At 44.0% G+C, this 27,868-nt stretch overlaps 3 protein-coding genes across 4 annotated transcripts; all 3 read right to left on the bottom strand.

Annotated features, from left to right (window-relative positions):
• Window positions 1–644: 644 nt before the first annotated feature.
• Window positions 645–25,200, bottom strand: numb (NUMB endocytic adaptor protein). 2 transcript variants are annotated; one of them, XM_001357209.4, is made up of 4 exons: window positions 13,638–14,317; window positions 3,252–3,655; window positions 2,871–3,119; window positions 645–2,798 (listed from the first exon to the last, which is right to left on the bottom strand). In XM_001357209.4, exons 2-4 carry the CDS (start codon window positions 3,330–3,332, stop codon window positions 1,434–1,436), a joined length of 1,695 nt encoding a protein of 564 aa, XP_001357245.4. In that variant the 5' UTR covers window positions 3,333–3,655; window positions 13,638–14,317; the 3' UTR covers window positions 645–1,433. The 2 variants fall into 2 exon arrangements, with proteins under 2 accessions (XP_001357245.4, XP_015035305.2); XM_015179819.2 differs by lacking the exons at window positions 3,252–3,655; window positions 13,638–14,317 and adding exons at window positions 16,584–16,619; window positions 25,092–25,200 and having other exon boundaries at window positions 654–2,798.
• On the bottom strand, window positions 16,319–27,786 carry LOC4817923 (cytoplasmic dynein 2 light intermediate chain 1). The gene is made up of 4 exons (XM_001357210.4): window positions 27,460–27,786; window positions 25,092–27,399; window positions 16,584–16,619; window positions 16,319–16,516 (listed from the first exon to the last, which is right to left on the bottom strand). Exons 1-2 carry the CDS (start codon window positions 27,661–27,663, stop codon window positions 26,494–26,496), a joined length of 1,110 nt encoding a protein of 369 aa, XP_001357246.3. The 5' UTR covers window positions 27,664–27,786; the 3' UTR covers window positions 16,319–16,516; window positions 16,584–16,619; window positions 25,092–26,493.
• Window positions 26,011–26,431, bottom strand: RpS28-like (Ribosomal protein S28-like). Its single transcript, XM_002132209.3, has one exon. It carries the CDS (start codon window positions 26,402–26,404, stop codon window positions 26,204–26,206), a length of 201 nt encoding a protein of 66 aa, XP_002132245.1. The 5' UTR covers window positions 26,405–26,431; the 3' UTR covers window positions 26,011–26,203.
• Window positions 27,787–27,868: the final 82 nt, after the last annotated feature.

The raw sequence follows: 27,868 nt of genomic DNA, 5'->3' as shown, positions 1-27,868 counted from the left end.
TCTTTCGATTAAAGTCTTCAAACGGTGCCCTTAAACAGTGTAAATATATATATAGAAAAATTCTGTGTCGAAATGAGGAAACAATGGAAACCATATCCAAAAGAAGCCGCGGTGACATTTTTTGCAATGCAAATGAAATGAAAATGTAAATAGTTGTTTCGATTCGCATCTTTGATTTAATACTATGTACAGATACAATAGATCTCTATCTCTATCTCCATCTCCATCTCCACTGATATATGTATATAGGAACGATACACTCCAGGGGTCGATGGATCGTTGATGATAGTGGAGCTCTTGGATTCCCTCTAAATTTGTTGTATGGATGATGAGTCTATCTAAGGCTTGAACTAGTTTTCGAGGATAGTTATATCCAACATTTAGTAACATTTTGGTGCATTTCATTCTACGATTTTAATGGAATTACTTTCGTTAATCTCATCTCATCTCAGCGTTCGAAATAAGAGTAAAATTGAAACACAAAAATCACATTTCATATGAAGCACACACGCACACAAATCGAATGTATTTTTTCGCTTTGTCTTTTACATATACATACATACATATGTATCTTCTAAAATTATTGTATATTTTTTTGTTTATATATATTTTTGCATATTTATTTATTTATCATAGTATTTTCATTAGTAGAATTTTGTTTAGCTGCTTGATTTATTTTGTATCCGTTTAAATAACTTGAAGTTTTTCTCGTTTTGTTTTTCTTGTTTACGTTTGTTCGTTAAATTATATTTATAATTTAAGTATAATACATTTTGTACAGATTTAAAAATTAGGCTAAATTATAAAAAAATGTGAAATTCCGCACACACGTGACAAATTCATTAAAATAATAATAATAAGACGAGTGTTTCCTATATAGCAGATATAGCAGTATACATATATATATATATATTATGCTTAGAGTGGGATCGATTGGAAGGGATATTACCAAAGTATAATACAGATTCTGTGGGAGAGTGTAAAAGGATTGAGTGCTGCTGCTTAGTGCTGGTCTTTATTCTTATTTTTCGTTTTGTGGGTAACTTGGTAGCTTGGTCAATTGTTGGTTGGGTTCTGGCCTAAAGAACAAGACCTAAAGTTAGTGCTAAGAGTGGGGCTTATAGATAGATCTACAGATCTCGCTCTCTCTCTCTCTCTCTCTCTTCTCTCTCTCTAACGTATCTTTTATTCTATAAGCTGTTTAAGTGGGGAATGGATTCTTGTATGCGTATCTTTCTATATTTCAACATTAGTTATGCCTGCGTTAAGTATCTGCGTATCTTCTGTGATAACCATCCATCCATCCTGCATCCTGCATCCCTTATCCCGTGTGCTTGGCCGACTGTTCTGCTCCTCCTCTACTCCCCTCTGTGTTTTTTTCAAGTGAACCACACTTTGACCCCCTCGTGATCCTGTGATCCTCTGATACCCCTCTACAGCTGCACCTGGAATGTCTGCGCCGGCGCCTTGGGCGGAGAGATGAACGGATTGGTGCTGTGCCTGGCATGCATTGGCGAGCGTGAAGTCCCACCAGCGACTGGCATATCCGGCGACAGTTTCTTGGCCGCCGCCACATTGGCCGCCCACTCAGCATCGAACGGATCCTCGGGTCCGCCTCCGCCACCGCCTCCTCCACCGGCGGAGGCACCTCCAGCGGCCAGCGTCTGAGCGCGTCCGACATTGGCCAGGTAGGTGGGCCTCTTGGGTGGTGCTGCCGGTGCCGCTGGCGATGTACTACGCACCACCTGTCCCAGCCATTGATCCGCGTTGGGCAGCTCTGCGGCAGCAGCAGCCGGGTCCGAGCTCTGCTCCGATCGCGTGGGCGACTGCGAGGAGAGCGACTGATAAGTGGGCGTGGTGCTTACCACGCGGGGCGTCACCTGCGCCGTGGGTGCGGCACTGTATGAGATTTCTCGGACCTGCTCGTGCTTCTCGGCCGCAATGATGTTCTGGTTGACGCTGCGGTTGTTGTTGAAGTTCAGGTCGTCGCCGGCCGTGGCGGCCAGCATGGCGTCCGTTTGAGTCAGCAGCGAGAGACCCTGGCTGAGCTCCTGGCACAGCTGACTCACGGAATCTCCGGCGGACTTCGCCGGCGAGACCTCGGCAATGGGGGAGACACTGCGGAGGGGCGTGTGCAACGACGGATTGCCGGCAGCGGCGGCCAGGAAGGCCTTCTGGCGATCGGCGTTGGACGGAAGATCGTTGACGCGCAGCGACATTTGGCGCTTGAACGGCGACTGGCTGCCGATGGTGCTCAAGCGGAAGGATCCCTGACGCTCCAGCATGTTGGGCGTGGCATGGGGTCGCTCGATGGCGAACGGATTGAACGGCTTGACGGTGGCTGCTGGCGGCCCCATCACCGGAGCGGACATCGGCCCGTCCACGCTCCTCTCGTTGGTCCCCACAGTGGCCATGGCCAGGCGCTCGGTCAGCGTCTGCTGCCGGAAGGAGCCAGTCCTCGTGAACGTCGAGTTCTTCGTGTCGAAGGTCATCGTCACGCCGCACTCCTTGTCCCTGCGCTGCTTCCGCTCCAGGCACACGGCAAAGGCGCAGCCCACCGCATGCGAGAGACGCTCTCCGGAGTCCTTGCACGCAAGGAACCCGTGACACATCCACCGTCGCGTGGTTCCATCACGACAGATGTAACTGAAGCCGCGCTCGTGATTGCGATCTGGGGCACAGAAGCTGACCTTCTCGATGGTCTGGTCCACAATCAGGCCCTTGGTCTCGTCATCCACCACACGCAGGCCATCGCCACTGACATGAAGGAGTCCGCGGACAGGACGACGACGAGATTGCTGCAGGGAAAAGCATAATTAGTGGGGGTTTCCAGTGGAAGAGAGGAGATGTCAACCATTTCAAAAACTTACCCTCAACACCTTTAGGGCCTCCTCGCAGACCTGCATGCCGCGCGACTCGAAGACCTCCACACAACCGAGATATTTCACCGAGAAGGAGCAGGTGGCCGATCGGACGGCCTCCTCGTCGGCCTGCCACTGATGCGGCTTCGAGGACTCGGGGACGCGATCCTTGCGCCGACGAAACGAGTCGCGAAAAGAGCGACGCAGACGATCCATTTTCTTTGGGGATTTTTTACTAAACCGAAAGGAGGCGGATTTCTATGCAGAAGAAGGGTACAGAATGGGTGAATAAATTAATACAAAATGCACAAAAGAGAGCACAAAACAGAGAGACAGAGATCGAGACAAGTGCAACCCCGAGAGGTGGGCAGAGAGAGGGGGGGAACCTACCCCATTTTTAACATCACCGAATTTTCCGCGTGTGAAGCCGCGCTCCAGTGGTTCGTGCGTGTGTGACGATGAGTTTCCCATGGCTTTTGCCTGCTGTCTCTTTCGGTCTTTCCTTTAAGCGTATATCCTTCACACTCGCACACTCACACACACCAAGGTCTCTGGTCTCCGGTCTCTGGTCTCGGGGCGTGAGTAAATTCTGTGGAATAACCGTTACGAGCTTCCGTTCGAGAGCAGAAAGCGTTGCCAGATGCCAGAGTACTTTTCGTTTGTTCTTTTTGTTGGATTCGTTTGTATTGATTGATTTATTTATTGGATCGTTTGAGTTTATTTATTTGTTCATTGAATTTGCGTTATGCTTTTTGATTAGTTCGATTATTGATTCAATTAAATTGATGGACGATCTGGAAGTAAAGTGTGTAGAAGAGTGTGTAGTTTTCTGGTCTAGGCTGGAATGACGGTGGAACTCTTTATCTGCTTTGACGTTTTCAATGACTCACATGACCCTCTGCGTACCCTAAGTATTCCCCCCTCTATCAACAATTGACACATGAAAGCACTTTGGGGCTACAGCTTATCGTAAATGGAGCATTGATTCGCAGGCAACGCCCCCCATTAGCCAGATCAGCTGTGCTCGGGCAGGGAGTATTACGAGTCCTCCAACCAACCAACCTTCACGCATTTACTGCAACTACAATTCAAAACTCAAGAGAGAACTCAGAGAGAACGACCTCCGTCTGTCGGTGGGCGGTTGGATGTCGTGTCTCACGTAATTGTTTGCCCAGAGATATAGTATATTATTCTTTTTTTTTTTATATATATATAACATATTTCACTTTTATTTGCTTTTGGGAGGGCTCTATGGGGGCTTTTGTTTTCCCAGCGATGCGGCGACAGCTTTCTGACATTTTTGTGACTTTATCACATGCCTCATATTGCGGTAAACGCGCTGCTTCACTGCCTGATAACTGTAGTATCAGTAACAGTATCGTAAGCGTCTTTCATTATCAAACAGAAATCACAACAGAATTGTGTAGATTTTCCTTTTGAATAATGCGCTTTTTGACTTGACTTTTGAGTGATTTCTACTAAAATTTTAGTTTGTATTTTTGTGTAGCAAAAACAATCAACATTCTATTCTGAACAGCAATTGTCTGTTTGTGTTTTTGTTAAATAAGTCCAAGATAAACAATGTTACTATCTAATATTTAAATGAAATAAATAAGGCTTAATCTTTCCGTTTGTTTGTCCTTCTGTCTGGAGATCTTTCTGGTGGGAGATCTGGTTGGGACCTGCTTACCCGAAGACCTGAACTTTTCATTGAGTTTCCACGGGGGTTTTCACATTAGCCAGGCCATGCTAATTGGCCAGAAACACAAACAGTGTTTCCTAATTGAGCTTATAGCTTACTATTTACGATTTACGGTTTACTGTTTACCCAACTTATCCAAGATGTTCGTGTTGTTCGAAAAGTTTCGAACGTTTTCCGAATTCCATTGCAACTTTGGGGCGACTTTCTTCTTGTGGCAGGGCCCGAAAACCAGTTCTCCCAACAATTTTATTTACTTAAAGATGGCCCGAAGTTTGGTTCTTGTCGGTTCTTTGGTGACCACAAGGGCAATCCCACAATTTGTTGGCTTTGGCTCTGGTTTTTCTCCGTTCATTAGAAGGCGTTCGACAGAAGGGCGTTGACTCTTTGGGGGGCATGGGATGCTGTTTGACTGCATTTTAACCCACAGCACAGAGATGGCTAATCTCTCGAAAGAAAAAGGCTATAAACGATTTTCAAAGTGGGTCAGAGATGCTTTAGTGGCCAAAGAGTGGGCAGACATGTTACAGGGAGAATTACATAAATTATTTAGGGTTCAATTTGGTTGAAGAACTGCAGGACCTTTTGCTAAGGATTTGTAGAAAACCCTATAAAAAAAACTCCAGAATTTCTGCTAATTTAGAAACCCATTTAAAAAATCTAATAAACCCAAGGCAATACCTCGTGTAAACATTCGAAAAGACCATAAAAAAAAACGCCACTTGAGTCGAAACTTTCAGATACTTCGATGATTCATGGCCCAAAGAGCGGGGGAGATGAAAAGCGATAGCAAAAGGCCCCCACTAAAAACCAAATCACGCACTAAAATGAGGCATGATTTCATAAATGACAACAACAATCGATCGGTGTATCAGAGGGGGGGGGCAACACCAGCAACAACCGGAAGGGTTCATTCAACCAATAAGCCAGACCGACAGAAACCGAAACAGGTTCTCTCTACAGCCATAAAAAATCTCGCTGCGGTACGTGGTGTTTGCCCAAGAATATCAGACAGCCACAGCCACAGCCCAGAGATCCCCAACTGCAGTTTATACTCTGATAAAACGAACGAAAAGAAATGTAATAATCATATGAAATATGGAAGGAAAGATATGCATGTCTACGGGTTTTTTATCAGTGTTTATATTTATTTTTCCCTGCGTGCGTGCGTGGGGGGATTAATTTCCATGATTTAAGCAGATTAAACAAATCAAATCGATTAGTGGATGGCCCATGTTTGAAGAGGGCTCTGTTTAGGGGTTCTCGATTGGGTCTTTGAACGATGATCAGTCGCTCGGCCACAAATGAAACAAGTCTGCGCCCCTCATTGACCTTTAAGAGAGTGTCTACCGCCCACTAATTAATTCATTAACTCTTTGAGTTTTATGCTCAGTGGACCACAGACACCACAGACACCACACTACACCACACCATCCATAAATCATTGTATCATCATGCCTGGTGTCCCTCTATAGGGTGTTAGAGAGAGAGAAAGACTGCTGGAAAATGTCGTGACATGTTTTTAATTTAGCATTAAACAATTAACCCTGGAAACAAGCGCAGTCAATGACACTTTTATACATCGGTACACCATGTACATATATCGATATCTATATCTATCTATCTATCTGTATATTCGAGTAATTTGTATTGCATAACCACAATCAAGCTTCAATCGTGGAGTGGGTGGCAGAGAGAACGAACGCCCATCGCCCATCGCCCCCCCAAAGTAATTAATTTTTGTTTTTTTGCCCCCAAAAGGCCAACGACACTTGTTGCACATTGCCCAGAGAGAGAGAGTGGGAGAATGTTGATTGCAGTGGGAGGCGTAAGTGGGTGGGGGCAAAATTGTCACCTAGGAAATCCCATTAGAAAAGTTTCCCCTCTCAATCCTTTATTGTGCAACATTTCTATAACAAAATGTAGGCTGTCCTGAGAGGCACAAAGATTAAATGGAAATCACGTACGAAGGGGCCGGGGCCGGGGAAGAGATGAGCCTGTGCCCTGGGATTGTAATGGGATTTTGCCAGGGCAAAAAATTGGATTTTCAAATGGCAAAATATGGAATATTGTGCAAGCTTGGAAATTGCAGACTGCAAATGTTGAAAGGGAAAGGGAAGCCCATCTTCAAAGGGGTCTACCCTTTCTCATATTGTGTTCTTTGTTCTAGAAATTCCAGGAGAACAATGGAAACGCAATTCATTTGGTTGGAAATCTGTGCTTTCCCTAGCTTTAGGTTCTGTAATCTCTTCCCTTCTCTTGGGTTACCCTACTCTAAAGATACTTGTGGTTCTTCCTTCACCTTTAACCCCCAACAAATACCCACACATGTACATGTTTCAGTGTCAAAACTTGCACTTGAAAATGCATTTTCACACGCTTCTCTTCTGTTGGTCAGAAACCGAAAGGATACACATCCTATGGCTTCCTTTTCTGTCGCTCTCTGTTTAGTTTTTTTTTTTTTTTTGCCAGTACATGATATAAAATTATAATTATTCCCGCCAAACGACGCTACTGTCTGGGGCACACAGAAGGCACAGGGGCACAAGGGTACAAGGGGCAAGGGGCAGGGGCATGGAACCACCACCGAACCCACAGCAGAGCTGCCACTCGTCCTGTGAGGGTTTCCCTCGCTCTACTGCTACGGAATTTATAATTCTTTATGCTCTTCCTCCTCCTAGCCTTCTGCTGCAGTGTCGGTGGTCGTGGGAATTTTTTATTTTTTGTAAAATTTAGTACATTTTCGAATATTATAAGCCAACGTTTTGTGTGTCTGCTGTGAGGATATTCAGTGAAGCAATTAAAAGGCTCTCTCTCTCTCTCTCTGTATGTTCATTCCATTTTTTTATGGCCAGTGGGAGAGAGAACTGTGCTCCCATGATAATGACTTCAATTAGGGGACATAATGAAGGTGCAATGAGGCATGAGACCCAAAGGATTTTCCAAGGATTTAAGAGAGGGAATTACTTGGGGAATTATGAGTGGCAGCCCCCCTTAAACATGTCTCTTCATATTCTTTACACTTCTTATCCATTCACGTAATTCTTAATTCCCCCAAAAAAATAAAATATATTAGATAACCTTTTCCGTTCAAACACTGAACTTTTGGCAAACAAATGACGAAAATTTGTCGCAAGAAATGCAATAAATTCCAAGCTTATGGGTAAATCCTTCTGCAAATAATTAATAATCCCAAGGGGGAGGAAGGTGGTTTGGAAGCCAAACATATGCACGAAAAAGTCGTAAAGAAAAGCTACGTTTCATCATAAATCAAAACAGAAGAAACCGCAAGGCAATGCTCCTCCTCCCTCTTCTGCTCCACCAATTTGTTGGCTCACTTCCTGAGGTTTTTGTTGGTTTTTGGTCGTCCCTCTCTGTATATATTTGCAAGGAAATTGCAGCTAAAGCCGAAAAAAGATTAAAGCATCGTCTCTAAAGACGCCGAAGAATGCAGGGGTTGAGGGTAACCCTCGAGAGGGGAGGGTAGACATGAGACATGCGAATTTTTTATCTGGTGACGCACTAAAAACCGTTCATTCGATAGAAAAGGGTAGGAAAATGTTTGCCAAAAAAAAAGAATAAGGAGAAGAAGAAGAAGAAGTTTCTTTCTTGAGATGAAAGGATCCTTTTGATCTTGAGAGAATCCCTCTCTCAGCCGAGAGGTTACTCATGCATGGATATGGGATTGGGATTGGGACTGGGATGGATGCTTAGATATTTCACACGCTGACCCAAAATGCACCCTTAACTAACGAGGGGAATGGAGAGTGTGAGGAGGGAGGTAGGGAATTCCTATGCACCCATGTCCTCCTATGCAGGCGGAGAGTCCCGTCCTAATTGCCATCCGAGAGGGGAGGGAATGTGCATTACTCGTACGAGTATTGTTGAAAAAGTGTGCATAATTATTAGGCTGTCAATTTGGGCGGTGATCTGACCATTATATTCATAGGAATACCTGGTGCTATACGGGAATACACAGCCAAAGGTGAGAGAGCGGGGGGTTGGGGTGGGAATAAGTGTGAGAAAAAAAGAAGAGAAGAGCGGCGGTAGGGCATGTCTAGGGGATGCTCGAGAGATGCAACTGTCTGGAAAAGATGTGGTATTCAAAATCAGTTAAGAAATGTCGAAAGGATCTCAAGATCGAACAAAGTAAAAGAAGAGATTGGAGCGTCTGTAGATGGGTCGCCGTTTTACCTACTTTCAGTTCATGGGAAAATTTATTTTGGAATTAAATAGTGCCTAAAGATGGGTGACATTTTCCCACCAAAATATAGAAAAGTTTGTGAAAAGTATAGCAAAAATGTCTCTGAAAATTGCTCCTAAGTACAGTTTAAACAAAAAACAAACCTTTCAATCCGCATTGGTCTCCGATTGGGAGCTAATAAACCAATAAATTTTGTTATAAACACATCCCAGCTCGCTCTCAGCCACATCCCTTTCCTTTCCCCCCCAAAAAAAAACAACAAGAAAACACTTGAAAGAAACCTCAAAAACGAACCGAACGGAAGTTGAAAAAGGAGTCACAAAACGCATGAAAACAAAAGAATAAACGAATGGAACGCGTGTAGAAACAAGGGAAACACACACAGACATTCTGTATATGTATTTATCCTGGATTCTAGAGGTAATCGTATAAGTGGTAGTAGAACACCATCCTGTCGTCGATACACACACGAGACATGCAAAGGGCATGGAAGGAAACTCAATTTTCAGCGGGTTTCTGGTTCTGTATATTTTTCGAAAATTGTTTGCATCTGTCGCTTCGATGGATGCCGGCTGCCAAACAACCAGCCAGCCAGCCAGCCAGCCAGCCAGCCAGCAGTTGTTGTTGTTGTTCTGCTAGCCCCTACTCCTGCCAAAGGACATATGTTCCACTGCTGCACGTGGCTAAGGAGCAGGACCAGGACTCTCTTCGACTCTGTTCGAATCGGAGTCGGCGTTGGAGGAGGCGGTCCTCGAGCCTTGTTAAGTGTGGAACCGTCTGCCGTCTCCGGCTGCCTCCATCCACAACAAAAAGTCACTTGGATTTGCCACGATTTTCAGGTAGAAAAAAAAAAAGAAGAAGGAACCTTTTTGTGGTTCGTGTCTGATCCTTTGTTTGTTTTCGAAGCAGATGCAAACCAAATTAGGTATCGATCTCAGAGGAAGTTCTCTCTTTGGCTCCTCTCTCTCTACAAATGTATTTTTCTATATTTTCTGGTATTTTTTGCGAATTATGCAAATGAATTGTTATGACTCACAGAGCTCCATGCGCTCCATGGCATACATAACGAACGAAATATTATCAAATATTTTTCACTGCCAGAAGAGTGGAAGTGGGGAACCTGTTTCTTCTTCAAAGAACAAGTTTTCTCGAGTGTTAAAGCTTTTAATTCATGCAAAATTCAATTGAAAGACAAACAAGAAGAAAATTGGAAAGGAAAAACAAGAAAAAAAACCAAAAGAAGAAGAAAATCACATAATACATTATTCATAATGGATTCATGATAAGAGTTCTGACATTCCTGGCAGTCGCGTAGCATATTCTGGGAAATGCACAAGAAAACTTACAATTTTTTTAATGTGATTTATTCGAGAAATATACACACGTACATACAAGACTAGTCCAAGAGATATTCTCGGACTTTAGTTGAGGATTGGAGCCACTTTTATCCAAGATTCTTCACGGAATCCTCATGTAACCAAAGTACACAAAATGTTAGATATATTTCCCCTTGAGACGCGGATAAACACGGCCTTAGTTGAAGGGTTCTTTGGGTTTTTTTCCTAGTATAATAGTATGATAAGAAATCAAAAGTCCAGAGAGACAGCAGATACCTTTGTTTGTCGACAAAGTTGTCTGGAAAGCTACGTGACATCAACAGAGAATGGGACTAAGTTTTTGAATGCTTACGTCTGAAGTTCAGATAGTTATCTAACCGATTTATAGCTGTAAAGGTCATCACTGGGTTCGAGTACGTGTGGTCAACGAAGCTTAACAAATTCTCTAACTAAGGTCTCTCTCTCTCTCTCTCTGTTTCTCTCTCGGCGTATAATCTCGTTCTCTGCTCTGATTGTCATAGTTAATCGTTGGGTTTTTTGATAGAAAATTGGGCGAATGTCGGGTACTCGCAAATCAATTTAATGGCCCACAAAACTGTAACAAAGTTACGTTTTCTCTTCATGACAGTTTTCCGTTGTACTGTTTATTTGACACAAATAAACATTTTCCCCACACCCCCTCCCCCCCACACATTTTCCACACATTCGATGGAACAGAACAGCTGTGAATGTTGGCCAATTGCTGTGGCAATTTCCGGGGTGCCAGCGCCCGAAAGTAGACTGCAAATACTGGCGGGGAAATAATCGATAGACAGAACTAAATATACAGCGAATATACATATTCAGGAAGCCCTTGCAGTGTATGTGGAGTAGTGTGCGGGGGGGGGGGGCACACAAGTAACAAGTTACATGGCGCAGAATGCCCCTACTTTCCTCTCAGGAGGGCTGGAGGGGGCGGGGCAAATGTGAACAGGTGTGGCAAGTGTTTGCCCAAAGAAGTGGCTCCACTCTTCTACTCGAATAGAGCCCCCAATCAGCCATGGAAACAGCTATAATGATGATGATATCAGAGCCGAATAGACAAAGCCATTAAGGGGGAATACAGACTCCGAATGGTGAAAGTTGCAAGGCATAAATGCCCTCTGGAAAGCCTTTCTTCAAAGAATATCCAAGAAAATCAATAAATAATCTTCTTATTTCATGCCTAAAACCACTGACAGAACGGAAATTGAAGTCCATCTTCGGTGCAGGTAAAATTCAGAGGAATAAAAACCTGCTTTACTACTCGTACATGCCCTTTGACATTCAGGCTGTTCTTCTGCGGCTTTTATGGCTCTGTACTCCACACTCTGTAATGGCCAACTCAAGGCCAAGTTATTACCATTTTGCCTGCGTGTTGGGCATGGAAAACTTTTTGGCATTAATATGAAATGTGCAAGAGGCACTCTAGAGGAGGGGGTCTTGGGGCCTGACCAACTATTGACAGAGAGAGGACAGCCACGAAAGGTGTCAAGAATGATGAAAAAGTTAATAGATTTTTGCCAAGTCCTTTACTTAACTCAATTGCTGTCTACAGCAGAGTTTCCAAAGGGGAGATCTCATTTCATGTCTTGATGGGGCACATCATCATTAAATGCAGGATTTTCTATGGGAAATCTGCTTACTAATCGCAGACTTAATGGCAAAACGTTTACGTCGCATAATTATCCAATTTTTGTTGCATTTGTAATTTCCTTTTTGCTGTCTTAGAAGCAGAATGAATCCAAGGAATAGATGCCTGGCCCCCCAGACGCGTTGCCAAGTTAATGGCCAAGACGTTGCAGCAGTTGCATGGGCCAACAATGACTTGGACTTGGAGCTGGTCTTGGACTTGTTCCCGAGTTCTTGACTTGAGTGGCTCTGCCTCTGCCACTGCCTCCTCCTCTCTGGTTAATCATCTGCGTGGCTGCATAAAAATAGAAAGGAAATTCCATGAAATTAAAGTTTTATGCAGCCACAGCAGCAGATCTCTCCTCTCTCTCTCTGTCTCGTATATCTCTCTGCTGTTTGTTGAACTTGTATCTGGAGGATGGGTGGAAGGATGAGATGGAGCTGGAGCTCGGGTCGGTCGGGTTTTAGCCAACAGTTTAGCGAAAGCCGCTCACTGGAGTCCGAAGCCGAGCCAGAGAGTCCGCGAGTCGCGACTCAAAGAATGCAGTCAGTCGCTTTGGCATAATCGAAAGGCATGTGAGAAAATGTTGGTGGAGTAGAGTGTGGAGTGGCAGCCAGCCCCTGAAGAACCGGTTGCCCCAACGATCTATCCTCCTCTCTCTCTCCCCTGCTGCTGCTGTTGCACCCAACCCATAAAGCATTATGTTCTTACTTTTTTGCCTCTTGTCTTGTTACCAGTTTTTCTCTCTCTCTCTCTCTCTCTCTTTTTTTGTCTCTTCTGTGGAATGTTTCTGAATCGGTTTTTTTCTGCTGTTTTGTGTGAAGTTTTTTATGAACTGAAGACGAGATTTATTTCATGTGTAATCAGGGAAAACCTTTGGATCTCTTCGGTTGTCTATCTCTGAGATCTGCAAGAACACTGGCATTTTTCCCTTTTGCGTGGGGCTTTCGCTTTGGGGCCAAAGTTTGCATTTAATTACAATGTAATTACAATTTATTTTCACCCACTCTCGCCCGACTCGAGCGTTTGTTCTCACTCTTCTTGGCCAATTCATTACTCATTTCAATGGGAAATTGTTCCACCCTGTTTTCCCCCATTTTCCCATTTGTTTTCCCTCGTAATTTATGCAGTTGACAGTCGAAACAATTTTCCACAAAGTATACATTAAAATAAATTACTGTTTTTTTATCAAAAACAAAAAAGAAAGGAGATACTAAAGAAACAAAGTTATCTCCAATGAAAGTATTTGATAGGGTATTATATTTTGCATTTGTTTATCCATTAATTTGTCAACCTCGCGGCTCTCCCTATTGTTTATTATATTGTTTATCCTATAGAAAACCTCGGTTTTAGTCATGCAAAAATTAATGATTCATCATCGCAGTCGTGAGAGAGAGAGGGAGCGAGAGAGATCAGTCAGTCGGAACTGTAGATGGATTCTCCTCCACTCATTTGATGTAGAAACAACCTGCTAATTGCATCCCCAATCCCGAATCGCCAGTTTCAAAGTGCAAATTACCCAATATTCCATTCCATATTGGAATATCATTTGCTGGCTAATTAATGGGGATCCTAATAATGATATTCCCATTAAGATATGGTAGTTTTTGTAAAGACAAAGACACACCTGTGATCATACAGTTCTAGATCTGTGTTGCGTTTAAACAGCTGCAGAAATGTGTAAATATAGTAGTTCCATAGTTTCCTGCAAGTCTTTGAAAACGTCAAAAGCCAAAACAGAAAGTTGTACAAAAATTCCAAATATTTATTTTGTGTGTTTTGCAAAATGTCAAAGCAACAACAAAATCTTTATGCAAATTTTATTTCACACAAAAAACTCGTTTTACAAGAGGTTGTTTCTGCTTTGTTGTGATTAAAAATTTACCATTTACGTATGTACGTATATATCGGTTGTGGTTGAGGTTGGATCGGAGAATGGGTTATTGTTGTATATCCAAGAGTTCTGTTGTTCAGTTTTTGTTTTGCTCACATATGCACATATATATTTATACTCGTAACACAGTCGATTCGTATAATATATGCCGCACAGTCGTATTGAATGATAAATCCGGTTTCGGCCTTATATAACTTGTATTTTTGTCGCTTTTTTGAGTGGATTTTTTTTTTGCAAACGTTTCTTAAATAAATTTCTGTGCACTCCTCCAAAAGGCGTTCGATTCCAAGAAAACACTCCACAAATACACCAATCCCCAACAACAACACACCAACTGAAACGCGGTGCGGTACGGAATGTGAGGGGAAAATCGCGCAAAAAAACGATAAATACCGATTATCGACTCCCCCAGAAGACGCTCCCTGACTGAACCTGGACCGAATCTATGGATGGATGGATGGATTGAATGGTGGAATCTCTGGTCTGAGATCTGGCCAAGCACTCGCGACTAACTAACAAATAACTGTGGTTCGCGACCCCCCCTTCACGCGCACATCGAAGCTTGAGAGACTGCGGAACGGAACGGAACGACACGTTTGTCCGGGGCAACGGTTTTTGAGAAACAGCGGCGGCTCAAATTGCTCTACTGTACAGGCGAACGAGACTCGGCGGTTAGAGCGGCCAAAGAGCGACAGAAGAGAGCCGAGCGAGCGACAGCTGTTGCAGGGGGGTTGTATCTGTGTGCGTGTTCGTGTTCGTGCCTGTCTTATTTACTACCAACAACGGTGACGGCAATGATAAAACTGCGACACGCAGGGGCGTAGATGAAGAGAGGGGCTGCACGAATCTGAGTCCAAGAAGAGCGTTAGGTATTCTCTGATAAATAGTGGTGATTAGAGGGATGGATTCCCTCTTTGTGGCGATCTTAACTACGCCCATGACCATGGCCGTGTGTGCAGCAGCGTTGGTTTTTGTTGTAGAACGAGGCAAAAGAGCGACCACTAAACGAGGGTTAGGTAGAATCACAGATGCGCTGCTTCCGAAGATCTACGGCTTGGATATGGGATAATCAGTAGGTGGGATGTGCGGTTAAGCAGTTCTGGGAAAACCTGGCATCAGGTCTGCAATTCTGCAGAAAAGACCAGCGAAATATTTAAGCTGTTTGCTTAGTAAGCCAGAGATCTAATATGATCCAGGATTACGCGTGTGTAACCCATGTACCCCATGCACGCGATTGTAGAGCACCGGAAACCAGTTGTTGGTTCCTGAGTTCTGCAGCTGCCAGTTTTTTTCTTTTTGTTGTTTTTTCATCCAAAGGGAGCGTGTGCTGTGGAAGTGATTGTGGACTCAAGAGAGTGACGCGCCGCCGCGCCAAATAGAGTTATGGCGACTCCATGTAGTGGATCGTAAGATGGTTATGAAATGTCAGAAAAACAAAGAATGTCAGAAAAAACTGTTTAACTAAACAATAATCAATGTACGGGTAATCATTGAATTGAACTTATCTATACGTATAAGTGGCCCAACCTAAATTCCGTGACAACAATGCCAATGATCGATGGTATCGGTCGACAGAGAGAAAGAGAGGGAGAGAGCGAAAGAAGCGCGAGTGAAAGAGACAAGGTCGTTATTTGCTCAAAGAGCGCGGCCTAAGAGAAACCTAGATAAAAAAAGAGAACCAACGCAGAGTTAGATACATTTCCTAAGCGTGTGTGAGAGAGAGATTAAAGAGGGAGAAGAGAATAACATTGGAACGTGCGAAAAATTGCAATGCAACGAATCTGGAGAGCCAGGTAGACCCAAGAAAGTCAGGTAAAACGCATATAAATAATGCTACCAAGAATATTTAGAGCAGAGCAGAGCAGAGGGTATAAAATGAATACATATGTATGTATATACTAGTATATAAGCATTTATGTATGTACTCAAAGTCGTATACTATTATCATTTCAAATGAAACAACAAATTTCTGCAAAGGTTGCAAAAAAAAAAGAAATAGAAAGAACTTAATACCATATCGCAGACACACCCACTCCCACTGCAGGTACTCGTAGGTACTCCCACAGCACTGCTTCCTTCAATGAACAGACAAAAGATAAAACCCAGACAAAGCCGCAAAACGGCAAACGGAAAGTGGAGATTGCAGATTGAAGAATGGGCCAACGCCAATGGAAGAGTGTGGGCGACTGGGAGTAGAAATCAATGTCAGAATGGGGCTGGGCTGGACTGGAGGTAAAGCCGCACAACCGCATGTGCAACCTAATCAAAAATTCAATCAAAATGCGGCTAAATGCAAACATCACTGAGCGGTTTACAGAACAGTCACTCATAGAGAAACATGTGTGTCGGTCGTCGCCCCGCCCCGAGGTGGGGGAGGCGGTGGAGGCGGCCTGCAGCGGCATGAGTAATCCCACCCGAATCCATCCAAACAAACTCAATCCCCGGACAGTAATTGTTATTAAGGAGGCAATGCAATTATTATTGTCGGATAAATTGTTTGGGAATCTCGAATGGGAAGACGGTTAAATTGCCAAATCAATTGTACTTTTGGTAATTGAAAAACCATTTAGATACAAATTGGTAGGAATTATTTGTCATTTTATTTGGATTTTATTCATTTTTATGTGCGTTTATAATTTTGTCCTTGATTTCCTTGTAATGGTAAAAGATTAATTGATGGTCGTTTAATTTCTTTATAATCGTTTTGTTACGATGATCCTTTAGTATTTTGAGGGAAATAATATTGATATTTCTGTTGATTCGTTGTAAATTTATTACTGATTCATTTAGGAATGATTTTCAAGAATTATTTCCTAGATTTACGGCTGTTTTATCAGGGAATTATTATTATTTTTCCTTATTCTTTATTCCTGTAAATTCTTGCACTTGTTTCGATCTCTTTGAAATAGGTAAACAAAAAATCATCTAAAGACTTACCTTAAAATTGTTCTAATTTGTATGTGCCTTGTAGTGCTGGAATAAAGAACAGAAAAATCATAAGTTAGTTAAAAATACACAATAAATAAATGCATTTTATTAAGATCTTTGCTCAAAGCCAACTCAAATGTCAGTTAAAAATTCAAACACCAGTTTTCTAAGGGCTGGCAATGCCTCCGGCCCCAGATGCTCTTAGCAAGAACTTAAGAGCTTGCTCTCTTGTGTTTACACACACACACACATAGAAAAAATAAGGGGCAATGTCAGTGACGGCGGTTACAAAAAAATTCCCACAGTCATTAGGGTCATGTCTCCTCGCGCGAATATTTTGTCTCGTGTTCGCAATTTGTTTTTTTATTGCATATTTATGTACACACATACATACGTACGAGTACGTGCATCTGTGTGTGGGATTTACGAGCTGCAAAGAAACATATGCTAGGAGGCCTCTGAGGCAGCGCTTGAGTGGGTTCTTGAGACGGACGTCTGAATGAAAAAGCTCGAGTGGTTTTTCGAGGGCTTACTTACGAGCTTTGCCAAGCAGGTGGCAGAGCTTTATCCCAAAGCCAAGCTTAAGCTGTGCTTGCGGTTGAATGAACTTTGGCTTTTGGAGAATATCGTATCGATACAGTGAGAGAAATGAGGGGTTAAATGATCAATGGAGGGAATGTTCCATTCGAACTCTATTCACAGCTTCAATTGATGTTTATTTTTCATCCTAATTACTATTTATTTTGCTTCTAAAGATTTATGTTTATCTAATCTTCCAACAAAAAATTAGTGGTGGCATCATCCTTCATTCTTTATCAATTTTGTCTCCCGCAGGAGGTACCGCCGTTTTTTTAATTTTTTTATAGGGGTTGTACGTCCTTCGACGACACATTTCACACCCAAGCAATTAGCCAAGGGTTGCGCACGCCCTTCGCCCTTCGCCTTTCCATCTTTCCATCTGCCACCCCGTTGCACGCCTCCTCCTGCCTCTTCTCATCAGGCATGAACACATTTTTAAGTGTCCCTGGGATAAGGTTGCAAATGCAATTAAAAAGCATTTATCGGATTAGAGGCAATATAAAAAAGGAGATTGCTCTAAAAAAAAATAAATACCAGCATTATCTGATACGGCAGCCAAGAGAGGGGCAGCGGCAAGGCTACGTGGCATGGAGCGTGTGAACCGACACACAATTTTATTGGAATTTAATTTGATTATGCTCCTGAAACTAGGACAAAACTGAATTACAGAGGAATGCCACTGTGTGTGCCCGTGCTTTTGCCCCCAGGAAAATGGGAATATTCCAAGGAAAAAACTTGGACTTTATTGGAAATTTCCCGGGCCCACAAGTTTTTAATTAGTTAAAGCCTTTGGGCCTCTGCTGTTAATCATTAAATTTACAACGATTTCTGTTTGAAATTTACTCACATTTTAAACCCCACTGTGAAAACTTTCGCCAATTATAGTTTTTTTTCTGCAAAAAGAGAACTTTTACGAGTAGCTTATGGATCCATCAATCCATATTGGCCATAACCATAAATATCTCAATTATGGCTCACTCTCTCTCTCTCTCCCTCTCCGTGGGCCAAGCATTTGGCATCCAATTTGTTTGCGCATCATCAGCTTTGTGGCTGCCACACTCCGCTTACCCCGCTCTACCCTCCTGCTCCTCTGTCTGTATCCCCCTCGGACACAAATGGCACCTAAAATGTGTAATGCAATTCCATTTTACAACATTTCTTCATCAGCAGCAACAGCACCACTCCTACTAGTACGCCCCCGTCCTTTTCCATTTAGTTGAATTGTGCTTCTGTTGCAGCTGCAGCATGGCCATTGGCGGAGTCATAGTCATGTGCCGGCAATTGGGAACGACTCCAGAGGATGGCCCAGAACCCCAGACCCCCATACCCCCAGACCTCAGATACAGCTACAGCTACAGCTACAGCTCTGTTTCGTTCGGAGATGCTAAAATTGCATTAATGCAATCATTTTTTTTTCTTCTTCTTTCAGTTTTCTCTTTTCTCTCACTTTTTTCACTACATTTCCCTGGATGGGGATGGGCGAAAAAAGTGCCAAGCAAATGTCAAATGGTGTGTATTTTAAGACTGGAGAACAGAATTCCAAAGAAGGCAAGAGACTTTAAATGATTTGAAAGTACTTTCTGATGAAAGAAATCTGATATAGAAACGATTTTAAAAGAACTGGAAAGATCTGAACTGTAACTTCAGGAGTTTTACAAAAAACTTGCTCATTATTTCTTCAGAAATGATACCCGATTTGATTGGTCCTATGTATATTCCCAATTTTAATGATAATTTCTCCCTAAATATATCAATTATTGAACCTCTATTGATGTCTCTTTCCTACAGAGCCTTTTGTTCATTAATTATCTCTAGAATTGCCTACAAATTCCTTGTACTTTTTTGTGGGTTTTCCCTTCATTTCCTGGAGAGAAGCGACTGCATTACAATTCATTTAATTGGTAATAAAATTAATTAGCTTATCCTTTGTTTCTGTTTACATACGCGATAAATTTACACTATAACATGGTCTGTCCATGCCTATGGGGGGTTGTGGGTTGCGGGGAGGGGCGGATAGTGTTATAGGTGGGGCTAGTGGCATGCCCCACAAGTGAATCAATAAAGAAAATAGTAACCGACTTAAGGCGCGGCACAGTGTTGATTGGTCTTCTTAGTGCGTTCCGCTGCTCTGTTCTGTCTGTCTGTCTGTCTGTTGGCGGGGCATGCCACAAGATTAATGATGGCCATAAAGGCGCCCAAAAACCACAGACAACCACCCACCCACAGCAGGCAGCAATCGTGGCAGCAATTGTTAATCTTCCTGCCAGTTAAAGCCATAAACCAAAAAAGCGTCAGACACTCAATGAGGCGGCTCTTCGTTCACTTCTAACTCTTCTTGTGTGCCCCAAGCTGTGGCATGGCTCTGGCTGAGGCTGCGACTTCCACTCTTCTCCATCTCTGGGCTTCGACCACGCCAAAAGTCATTTCCTTTGCCAACGCAAAATACTCGTATCATCATCATCCGCATCCACATCCACAGCCCCAGCCCGGAGCCACATCTACGAGTACTTTTGATTGTACTTATAGTTGTAGTTGTGTGTGTGTGTGTGTATGCTTTCTGGTTCTCGTTCTGTTTTATTGTGGTTGCACTTGAGGTGCTTCTTCTGCCTCTGACACTGCCCCACTGCCTCTGCCACACCTTGCCACCTTCTGGAAGGTGGGATAAGAATAATAATAATAAAAGTACGAATAATGAAAGCCGGATGTCCATTAAAGTTCTTCTCTCTCTCTCTCTATTTTTTGGTTGTTGTTGTTGTTGTTGTTGTGTATCTTGTAGTTTGATTGCTTTGCCATCGGATATGTAGGTAGATACACGTGGGTGTTGCACCTCTTGTCTGCAGAGAGGAGTTGAGGGGGAAACTCTTGATTGGTTTGGAAGTTGTTTGCCTCAAGGATACACAGGATACACATAAACTCGAAATTGATTGCACAGCCAAAAAGTTGCTAAAACTTGAAGCGAAAGCATGGAATCGGTTTTTGAACGGGGAAATCTTTAGGGGGCGATGGATATTACTTAAGTAAATTTGAGTTTAAAAGAGATTTCTCCTCCACCCCCAAAAAGAGGATAGGAGCTTAAAAAAACTCCAATAAACTCTCGAAACGAAGAAACTTTTTCCATCAGAAAGTATCTGCTAATCCTCCTTTCTCTTCTTAAGACACCACAACCCTATTAAAAAGAGTTGCCATGAATCACCACAGCCCTATTAAACAGGGTTGCACACACACACACAGATAGAGAAAGCCCAAACCAGGACGTATACAAATTATTTCGCACGCCCACGATACGGTTACGGCTACGGCTACGGATACGGAGATTCTTGGAAATTCCCACGGGAACTGCGGACAGAACACGCGGCGCCACGTTCCACGTCTCCTTCCGTTTTCTCTGGCGCTCTGTTTCCTTCTCGCTCTTTCTCAGGAGTGGGGGTAGAGAATGGGAAAAGCTGTTCTCAGCATTTTGCACTTGTAGCTCTCGGTTATAAAGAGCGAAGCGCCTGCCGCAGCGACGCTTAAGGATAATGTGCCACACGCTCGAGGGCGACGACGACGACGGCCAGGGAGTGTCCTTGTTCTCGTTCTCGTTCTAGTTAATCCCCCTGCCACCAAGCGATTGGGGGTGCGGCAGCGGCAGGAAATCATGCAAAAACGTGCCGCACACGAGCCCGTTCAACGTTCAAGAAAATGAAGGAAAACTTTCGTGCGCGTTCGTGCCTGATGTTGACAGTTCTCGTTCTAATTGGTTCTTGGGTTTTTGGGATTTTGGTTTTGTTCGTTTAGCAGGCAACAACCCCATCAATCTGTCTCTAAGCCGCCGACCGCTGACCGCCGACCGCCGACTGACATATTAATTGTTTCATAAAGCATAAACACCATCCCTGATGCAAATTTCCCTGGGAAACCGCTTGACCTAAGCCTCTGCCGACGACTCAAGTGTCTGCGTGGCATTATCCTGGCTCATCCTTTGCGCTTCGTTGCTTCTCCGTCGGGATGTTCTCTGCTGCTAAATTGCTCATTATCCGGCTCACGTAGTTGGGGCAAGCAGGAAGGGAACGGTGCTGCTTCCTTGGATGCAGAACGTGAGAAAAACCGAAACTGTTTTGACTTTCGAACCTAAGTTTTGACGTAGGTCGCGGTCTCCAGAGGGTGTAAAGGGGAAAACTGAGGTGTTCTAAGGGATGTTCAATACTTGCCGCACAAAACCCTTCACTCAATAAAAGTTCTCTCAAGTTTTTGACACTTGACGTAGGTCGGGAATGCAAACAAATATTGCACTTAAGAAGATAGAAAACCCTTCAATATCCTTCAATCAATTGAAGTTATTTCCTTCTCTCTGTCCCCCAAACAAAAGGCAGTTCTTAAGTTCTGGATGGCCATCATCATTAGGCCTTAATTGATAAATTTTTCAGCTGATATCACAATTTAATTATCACACTTTAATTGCTCCAGCTCCCCCCCAGCAGTCACTCTGCTCCTTCGTCCCGCCATCTCTGGGAACAGCCCAGCCTTCAATCAAATTAAAGTTAATTTTTCATGCTCTACTAAAAGTTATGCACACTTTACGTTTGTCACACAGAGAGTGCGGGTGGGGATGGGAGTGTAAAGATACATATACGTATATATATTGTGGAAACGATTACCCATCTCCATCTCCAGAACGAGAACCAGAGCCCATTGGCAGTCCCAGTTCCAGTGCTGCTGTCGTGCTGCTTGGCTGCTCATTTATGACCATAGAGCACAAGAGCAGAATGTACGAGTACGTGTAAGTACGTATCTCGTGGATACACAGCGCTGCACGCACGCACTCACAGAATGCAATTGCTGGAGGAGGCAGACCAGCCCCCAACAGACCCAAGAGCGTAGCCGTTGTCGGATGTTGTTCATTCAAGGCTCTCCTCCGTGTGGTGTGGCTGCAACTTTAAGTCACCTTCGTTGTCGTCGTCGTCGTCGTTTGATGCTTCAGTGAGCTGCAACAGCCATCGCTTCCCATTTCTTTCATTCACGTTCACGGAGAATGTACACGGGGGCTAGATTGCAGTTCATTGTGCTGTATGCAACACGGGGGCTACCTTTCGGCCACTGGACAGGGCACTGATTTCTGATATTGTTCTGATGCTTAAGGCGGGGGGCCTGCCCCGAGGGTCAGCGTACGGTCATGCTTGGAAAGAAGCTAATTAAAGTTAAGGCAAAGGTAAAGATAGAGTTTCCGCCTAAAGGAACCCAGGCAGAGGTACGACATGATTTGTGGAAGAGTTTTCATGCTAAAATTGGGTAAATATACATTTCCTGTGTGGTTTCCACCACTATAGCTTATAGCGTAATTGTAGATTGGTTTAAGACAGAATTCTACTATATAGATGCTCAGAAGCGAGCTCACCAACACTGTTATTGCAATTTTCCAAAACTAAAATTGTTCAAACCCTTTTTTCTTTGCCCAACACAAATAATTAGTGTTACATCACTAATAAAAGAGTTTACCAACACTGGCCATATCAATTTTCCAACACTATTTTTTTAAAAGGTTATTATTATTCGGATATACAATTTCAAAAGCTTTCGCTCTCTTGAACCACCAGAAATGGAAGTCGCCAATTCTCCACCACCCACTGCTATGAGACAGCCACCTCTGGTGTGGCTCCAAGGGCAACAGATGACACTACATTATCCTTTCCTGACATTTGCCATCATGCCTTCGGGCCTTCGCGACTCTGCATTTCTCGAGTGGCACTCTTCGACATTTGCCATTCGGATGGGAGTGGTGTCATGGATGGAGACGCATCTGTAATATGCACAAAATGCGCACGCATCAAATGTATCCCTGTATCTGGCAGATGCCATTAGATTTATGAGCATGCCTCATGACAATGAAGCGACGGAACCGTCGTCGAAATCTTGATAAATTCCCAGACAAACAGTCGCAGCCCCAAGCGGGGCTCTCGGGCCACCCACACACCTCGCAGACGATTTCTGTTTTAGGGTTTCAGTTTCCCTCTGCGTTCAGTGTTTTTCCTCCTGCTTTCAATGCTTTCAGGTTTATTGTTATCAAAAACATTTGATAGGTTCCATTTGGTGAGTGGGTTGTGACTTGTGCGATGATAAGAAAGCTTTTAGAGTGTGTTTTCAATATTTGAAAGCTGTTTCCGGTGGGATGTGTGGGTGGTTGCTGATGTGTTAAGGCCAAAGTACTGCCTTTTCTACACTGCCTCTATTCCCAAACGATCCCCAGCTCTGGCCAAAGTCTCAATTGAAAAGATTATGCAAACCTATAGACCGTTCCTGTACCCTACCCTACCCTACCCCAATCTTATTCCAGTTTTCCCCTCCCAAAACGACAGACGGAGAATTATTCATTGCGCGGCAGACGCCCTCGACAATTTGCCATCCTCTGAATTATATTTGACATTTAATAATAAATGTTGATTGTGCACTTCTTGCCCTCTCTGTTCCTCCACCCACATAGTTTTTGTTCTTCAATTTTATGGCGATTCTGGCTTGATTTTCGACTCTTTTTTTTTTGGCTGCCATTTGTCATTCATTATTTATTATATCGTGAAGACATTCCAGTTTTTAGCGCCTTAATTAGCAGATTTCTTTTCTTTTTGTATGGCAAAAAGTTCTAATTTACACGCTCTTTCATGGTTCAATTAACATTTTCGAGTGCAAGTCATTGGCCAGGCCATATGGTAATACATATTCATACACATGTACGGGAAGGTCATTGTATCGTGTCCATTGAAAGGCTTTGCTTTTCGAAAGTAAGCTGAATTAAACGCACATAAACCAGGTTATTGAATGACTAAGAAGCCGCTTTTCGGTGTTTTGTTACCAACCGCCGAACCACTGCCGACAGCAGAGACTAACGGGGGCTTAATATATATTATTATGATTAATCATCGGGGCCCCACAAATACTTGAAGCAACACAAAATAGATTCGCTTTGGTTTCCACGCCCTCGGGTCAAAGTCAAAGCAAAATATATGGCAATAACAAAATAAAGTAATATTTTCAGGCGCTTTTCGCTTTGATTCTTTTTTCTTCAAACCAAAAAAAAAAGCAGCTTCAAGGCAATTAATGATTGTATTTCTTTGGGTTATTCATATTCTAAGTGTGGGCATTGCCAAATATGGAAAAATTCAACTGCAAATATGAAATGGCAATGAAAACCAGAACGAATTTACGAATAAACCAAAACGAACGCGTGCCATCGGCAGCAACAACAAAGTCAACAAACGGAGTGTCAATGAGGAGATCCGATCCGATCCGAACACAATAATGCAAGAGGTCCAACGAACATAAACATCGGGCGAAAGAAAGGGAAGCAACAAAAACGAAATTGAAAGCCAGGGTCGGGAAGATCGACAATTGAATGCCCTGCTTGGAAAAAAATATGATTGGAAGAGTAGAAACCTAAGAGATGGCAATAAAATAAGCTAAGGGTGGCCCTTTTCTTAGTGGATGCCGCTCCTCCCTTGCCCAACCCCATCTAGAACAAAATATACCCTAAACTGAAGTAAGTAGGGCATCAGATCGCGACCATATGGCGCTGGGTCGTTGGCGTCGCCTTGGCAATGTGACAAAATGCAAATGCGTTGAATCGTCGTCGTCACCGTCGAAGCGACTTTGGCTTTGGCTCGGCTCAGCAACCGCTCCTCCTCCCTCCTGCCCGGCTAACGGTAAGCTGCCAGAGCTGCATAAAAACTGTTCTTTTCTTTGCTCTTGATTAAATGCACACATGAACATGCCCACATGCACACTCAAACACGCAAGCAAAAAATATACACAGGAGGAAAATTGCACGAAAAAAAGAGCGCCAGAAGAAAATCAATAATTTGATGTTTTGTTTTGTGCCACCAAAAATTATGTGCCCCACAAATTGGAGTCCGGCGGCGGTACTAAAACTGGAGCACACTGTGTGTGCATTCGGGCTGGAACAGGACTCACCTGTGATTGAATTTCGCCTCTGCTTAGGGAATATCTATTTTGTGAAGTGAAGTTTTAAAGTTGAAGTGAAGTTTTGGGGTCAGCGTTTTTTTTTGTTTTTTTGTTTGTACACACACACGACACAACACAAGCTTTAAGGCAATTTAAAAATATTTTTTATGCCGAAACGAAATACGAAAAAACTACAAGTACAAAAGGCAAATAAACTCCAACTCCGGGGCGACTCTCGGAGAGTGATTACACAACGCCAACAAAATACAAAAACTTCACGAGCCGAAGTTTTCTTTTCTTTTATTTGGGAGGGGGAAATCAACGCCACGCAAAGGCAACGGAGTGGAGGCGGCTTTAACTTTGATTTTTGGGCTGCTGCTCTCCAGGCCTGAGGCACGGCTCACATGGTTTATTTTAGTATTAATTAGAATATTTGTTGGTGTTTGCAGCCGGAGTTTTGCCAGAGATTTACAGCAAACGCAAATGGCCAACACGCACACACGCTACCACACACGCACACACACACTCACACACAGACACGTTGGTGCCGCCAAGCGATGGAGAGCGAGAGAGATCGAAGCGACGCGACGTGGAGCACAGCGCACCAGCAACTGGAGCTACGACTACAACGCCAGCCGAGACCGAATATTGGGGAACCGAGGAAACGCAGTCGACCTCGACGCCTGGCGTTCGTTTGGAGCCCGCAACAGAGAGGGAGCGATAGAGACTCAGAGTGAGACAGAGAGAGACGATACAGAGCGCTTGGGGTGCTTTTGAAATTGTAAACCTTTTTGCCCTGGAGCTTCTTCCACCACAAAACGGTACATTGACAGCGTAAAAGGGAATGGCAAAAAACGCAGCTGTTTGTTGAAAGGTGCTGCCAGTCTGCCATAAAAGGCGGCAAATTTGAATTCAAGAACTTCCGAAATTTAGTTTCGTTCTTTTATTAGTTCTGTCACTATTTTATTGTGGAATTTTTGGCCAATTATAAACAAATTTTTGTAATTAAACAAAGTTTTAGGTGAATTTGCGGATTTCCATTGAAGCGTGTGGTCCTCTCTGCTGAAAGCTCTCTTCAAAATTGCTTCTATGACGCATTTGTAATCTAAGGGACTGGAAATCTATGACTGCCACGAGATATGCTCCAGCTTACTGTCCTCCACATTGACGACATCCCCCAGGTGGACTGGACCCTTAACTTTTTGCAGAAATTGAATGCGTGGATAAGACAGTAGCTGCACGCGGACTTCAGTTTGATAACCACGAGCCCCAATGCGCCCCAAGATCTTGATAACGCGGCCTTTTGTTGGGATGGACTCCATGATAGGCGTATAAGACACCACACGGTACCGAACAAACAATACAGAGAGGAGAGGAGTTACAATGAGATTTAGAGAACGGATTTCTAGATTTAGTTTTGAACACTTTCAAACTTTCCCCTGAGGAGGACATCCCTCATTATGGTAGCAAGTTCTTCGTTCTTCTGGGCCCGCATCTCATCGATGAGGGACTCCTTGAAGCCTGGATCCTTAGCCGGATCCTGGGGCACCTGTTGCAGCTGCTTCTCCAGCTGCAGTTGGGGGACTGCCACCCCAAAGGTGGCTCCGATTCGCTCCACACTCTGTGCTCCCGTGTCGCCGATTCTCGACCAACTGTCGGTGCCAAACCAGATGGACAGCGGCTCATTGTGGTCCGTCACGTGCGACCGAAAGGGATGACTGGGAGAGCCAAAGCCCATGTGACTGATGGTGTCCCGCAGGACCTTCGAGAGCTTCGGAACCTTCTGGGAGTAGAAGAGCAGCGCCCCACCTATGTGATGGGCCATAGAGCGCAGGCATCGGCAGATGGCCTTCTTTAAAGATGGATCCAGAGCCATGAACACATCGTACTTCCCTCCCACAATCACTACGGGAAAGGGCAGGAGTTCTAGAGTTCCTAGATCCTCCTTATTCTGGTGCCCCACGCGCTCCAGTGTCCGCTGTTCCAGGGTTTCCCTCAGCTCAGGTGTCATTCGTGCCAACAGCTCCTGAGATGTGTCCCTCAGGCCCTTGTAGGCGCACTCCAGATCCGTCCAGAAGCGCTGCGGCTGCGACAGATCCACCATAATGAAGACCGCCAGCTGCTGGAGTCCGTGTGTCCGCATGGGCACCTCCAGCAGCTGATCGGCATTGTCCAGGGAGCCCAGCTCCCACACGTTCATGACCTGGGGCGACCTTCCACTGCCGATCCGACGACCAAAGCTGTATTCCAGGGCCAAAGTAGGACGCGTTGTGTGCTCTTCCCGATCGAAGAACTTGTTGATGACCGTCGATTTTCCCTAGTAAAAGAAGAAGGTATACTTTCCTTTGCCCATGAGGCGTAATCCCCTTTCCCTCACCACACATTTGCTGCCCAGCACCAGCAATGTCCTCTCTTTGGGCATTGAGGTGGCCTCCAGTTGCCGCAGTCGCTGCTGTTCCTCTGCCAATCGACCGGCAATGTCCTGAATGCTGGGCGTGGCATTATCCCCGCCTTCAGTGCTCTTCTCAAACATTCGCAGGATACGTTTGTGCCAACTGAGAAAGATTTGCGGCAAGCGCATTGCACGGGGAAAAAAGTACTAGAAGAAATGCGTTTTGTTTTGACATTTTTTAAAAAATGTTGTCCTGGCAACAAGTGCATTGATCTGGCAACGCCCGAAGGATGGTGCAGTGCCTTTGCGAATGGCAAAAGAACCGTTAAGTTTTCAAGAAGGAACTGGTAGTATTTTATGTTGAATTTAAACGGAATTATACGCCGTTTCCGTC

Source organism: Drosophila pseudoobscura, chromosome 4 (genome assembly GCF_009870125.1).
Source record: "Drosophila pseudoobscura strain MV-25-SWS-2005 chromosome 4, UCI_Dpse_MV25, whole genome shotgun sequence".
NCBI classification, from domain to species: domain Eukaryota; kingdom Metazoa; phylum Arthropoda; class Insecta; order Diptera; family Drosophilidae; genus Drosophila; species Drosophila pseudoobscura.
The sequence above is the reverse complement of the archived record's forward strand: the minus strand, read 5'-3'. Positions and strand labels throughout refer to the sequence as shown.

Coding starts and splice junctions, on each gene's coding strand:
- RpS28-like (XM_002132209.3), bottom strand. CDS start 26,404: ATGGAGTCCATCCCAACAAAAGGCCGCGTTATCAAGATCTTGGGGCGC.
- numb (XM_001357209.4), bottom strand. CDS start 3,332: ATGGGAAACTCATCGTCACACACGCACGAACCACTGGAGCGCGGCTTC. Junction 3,120..3,251: donor TCGGTGATGTTAAAAATGGG/GTAGGTTCCCCC, acceptor TCTTCTGCATAG/AAATCCGCCTCCTTTCGGTT. Junction 2,799..2,870: donor AGGCCCTAAAGGTGTTGAGG/GTAAGTTTTTGA, acceptor TTTTCCCTGCAG/CAATCTCGTCGTCGTCCTGT.
- LOC4817923 (XM_001357210.4), bottom strand. CDS start 27,663: ATGCGCTTGCCGCAAATCTTTCTCAGTTGGCACAAACGTATCCTGCGA. Junction 27,400..27,459: donor TGCTGGGCAGCAAATGTGTG/GTGAGGGAAAGG, acceptor TTCTTTTACTAG/GGAAAATCGACGGTCATCAA.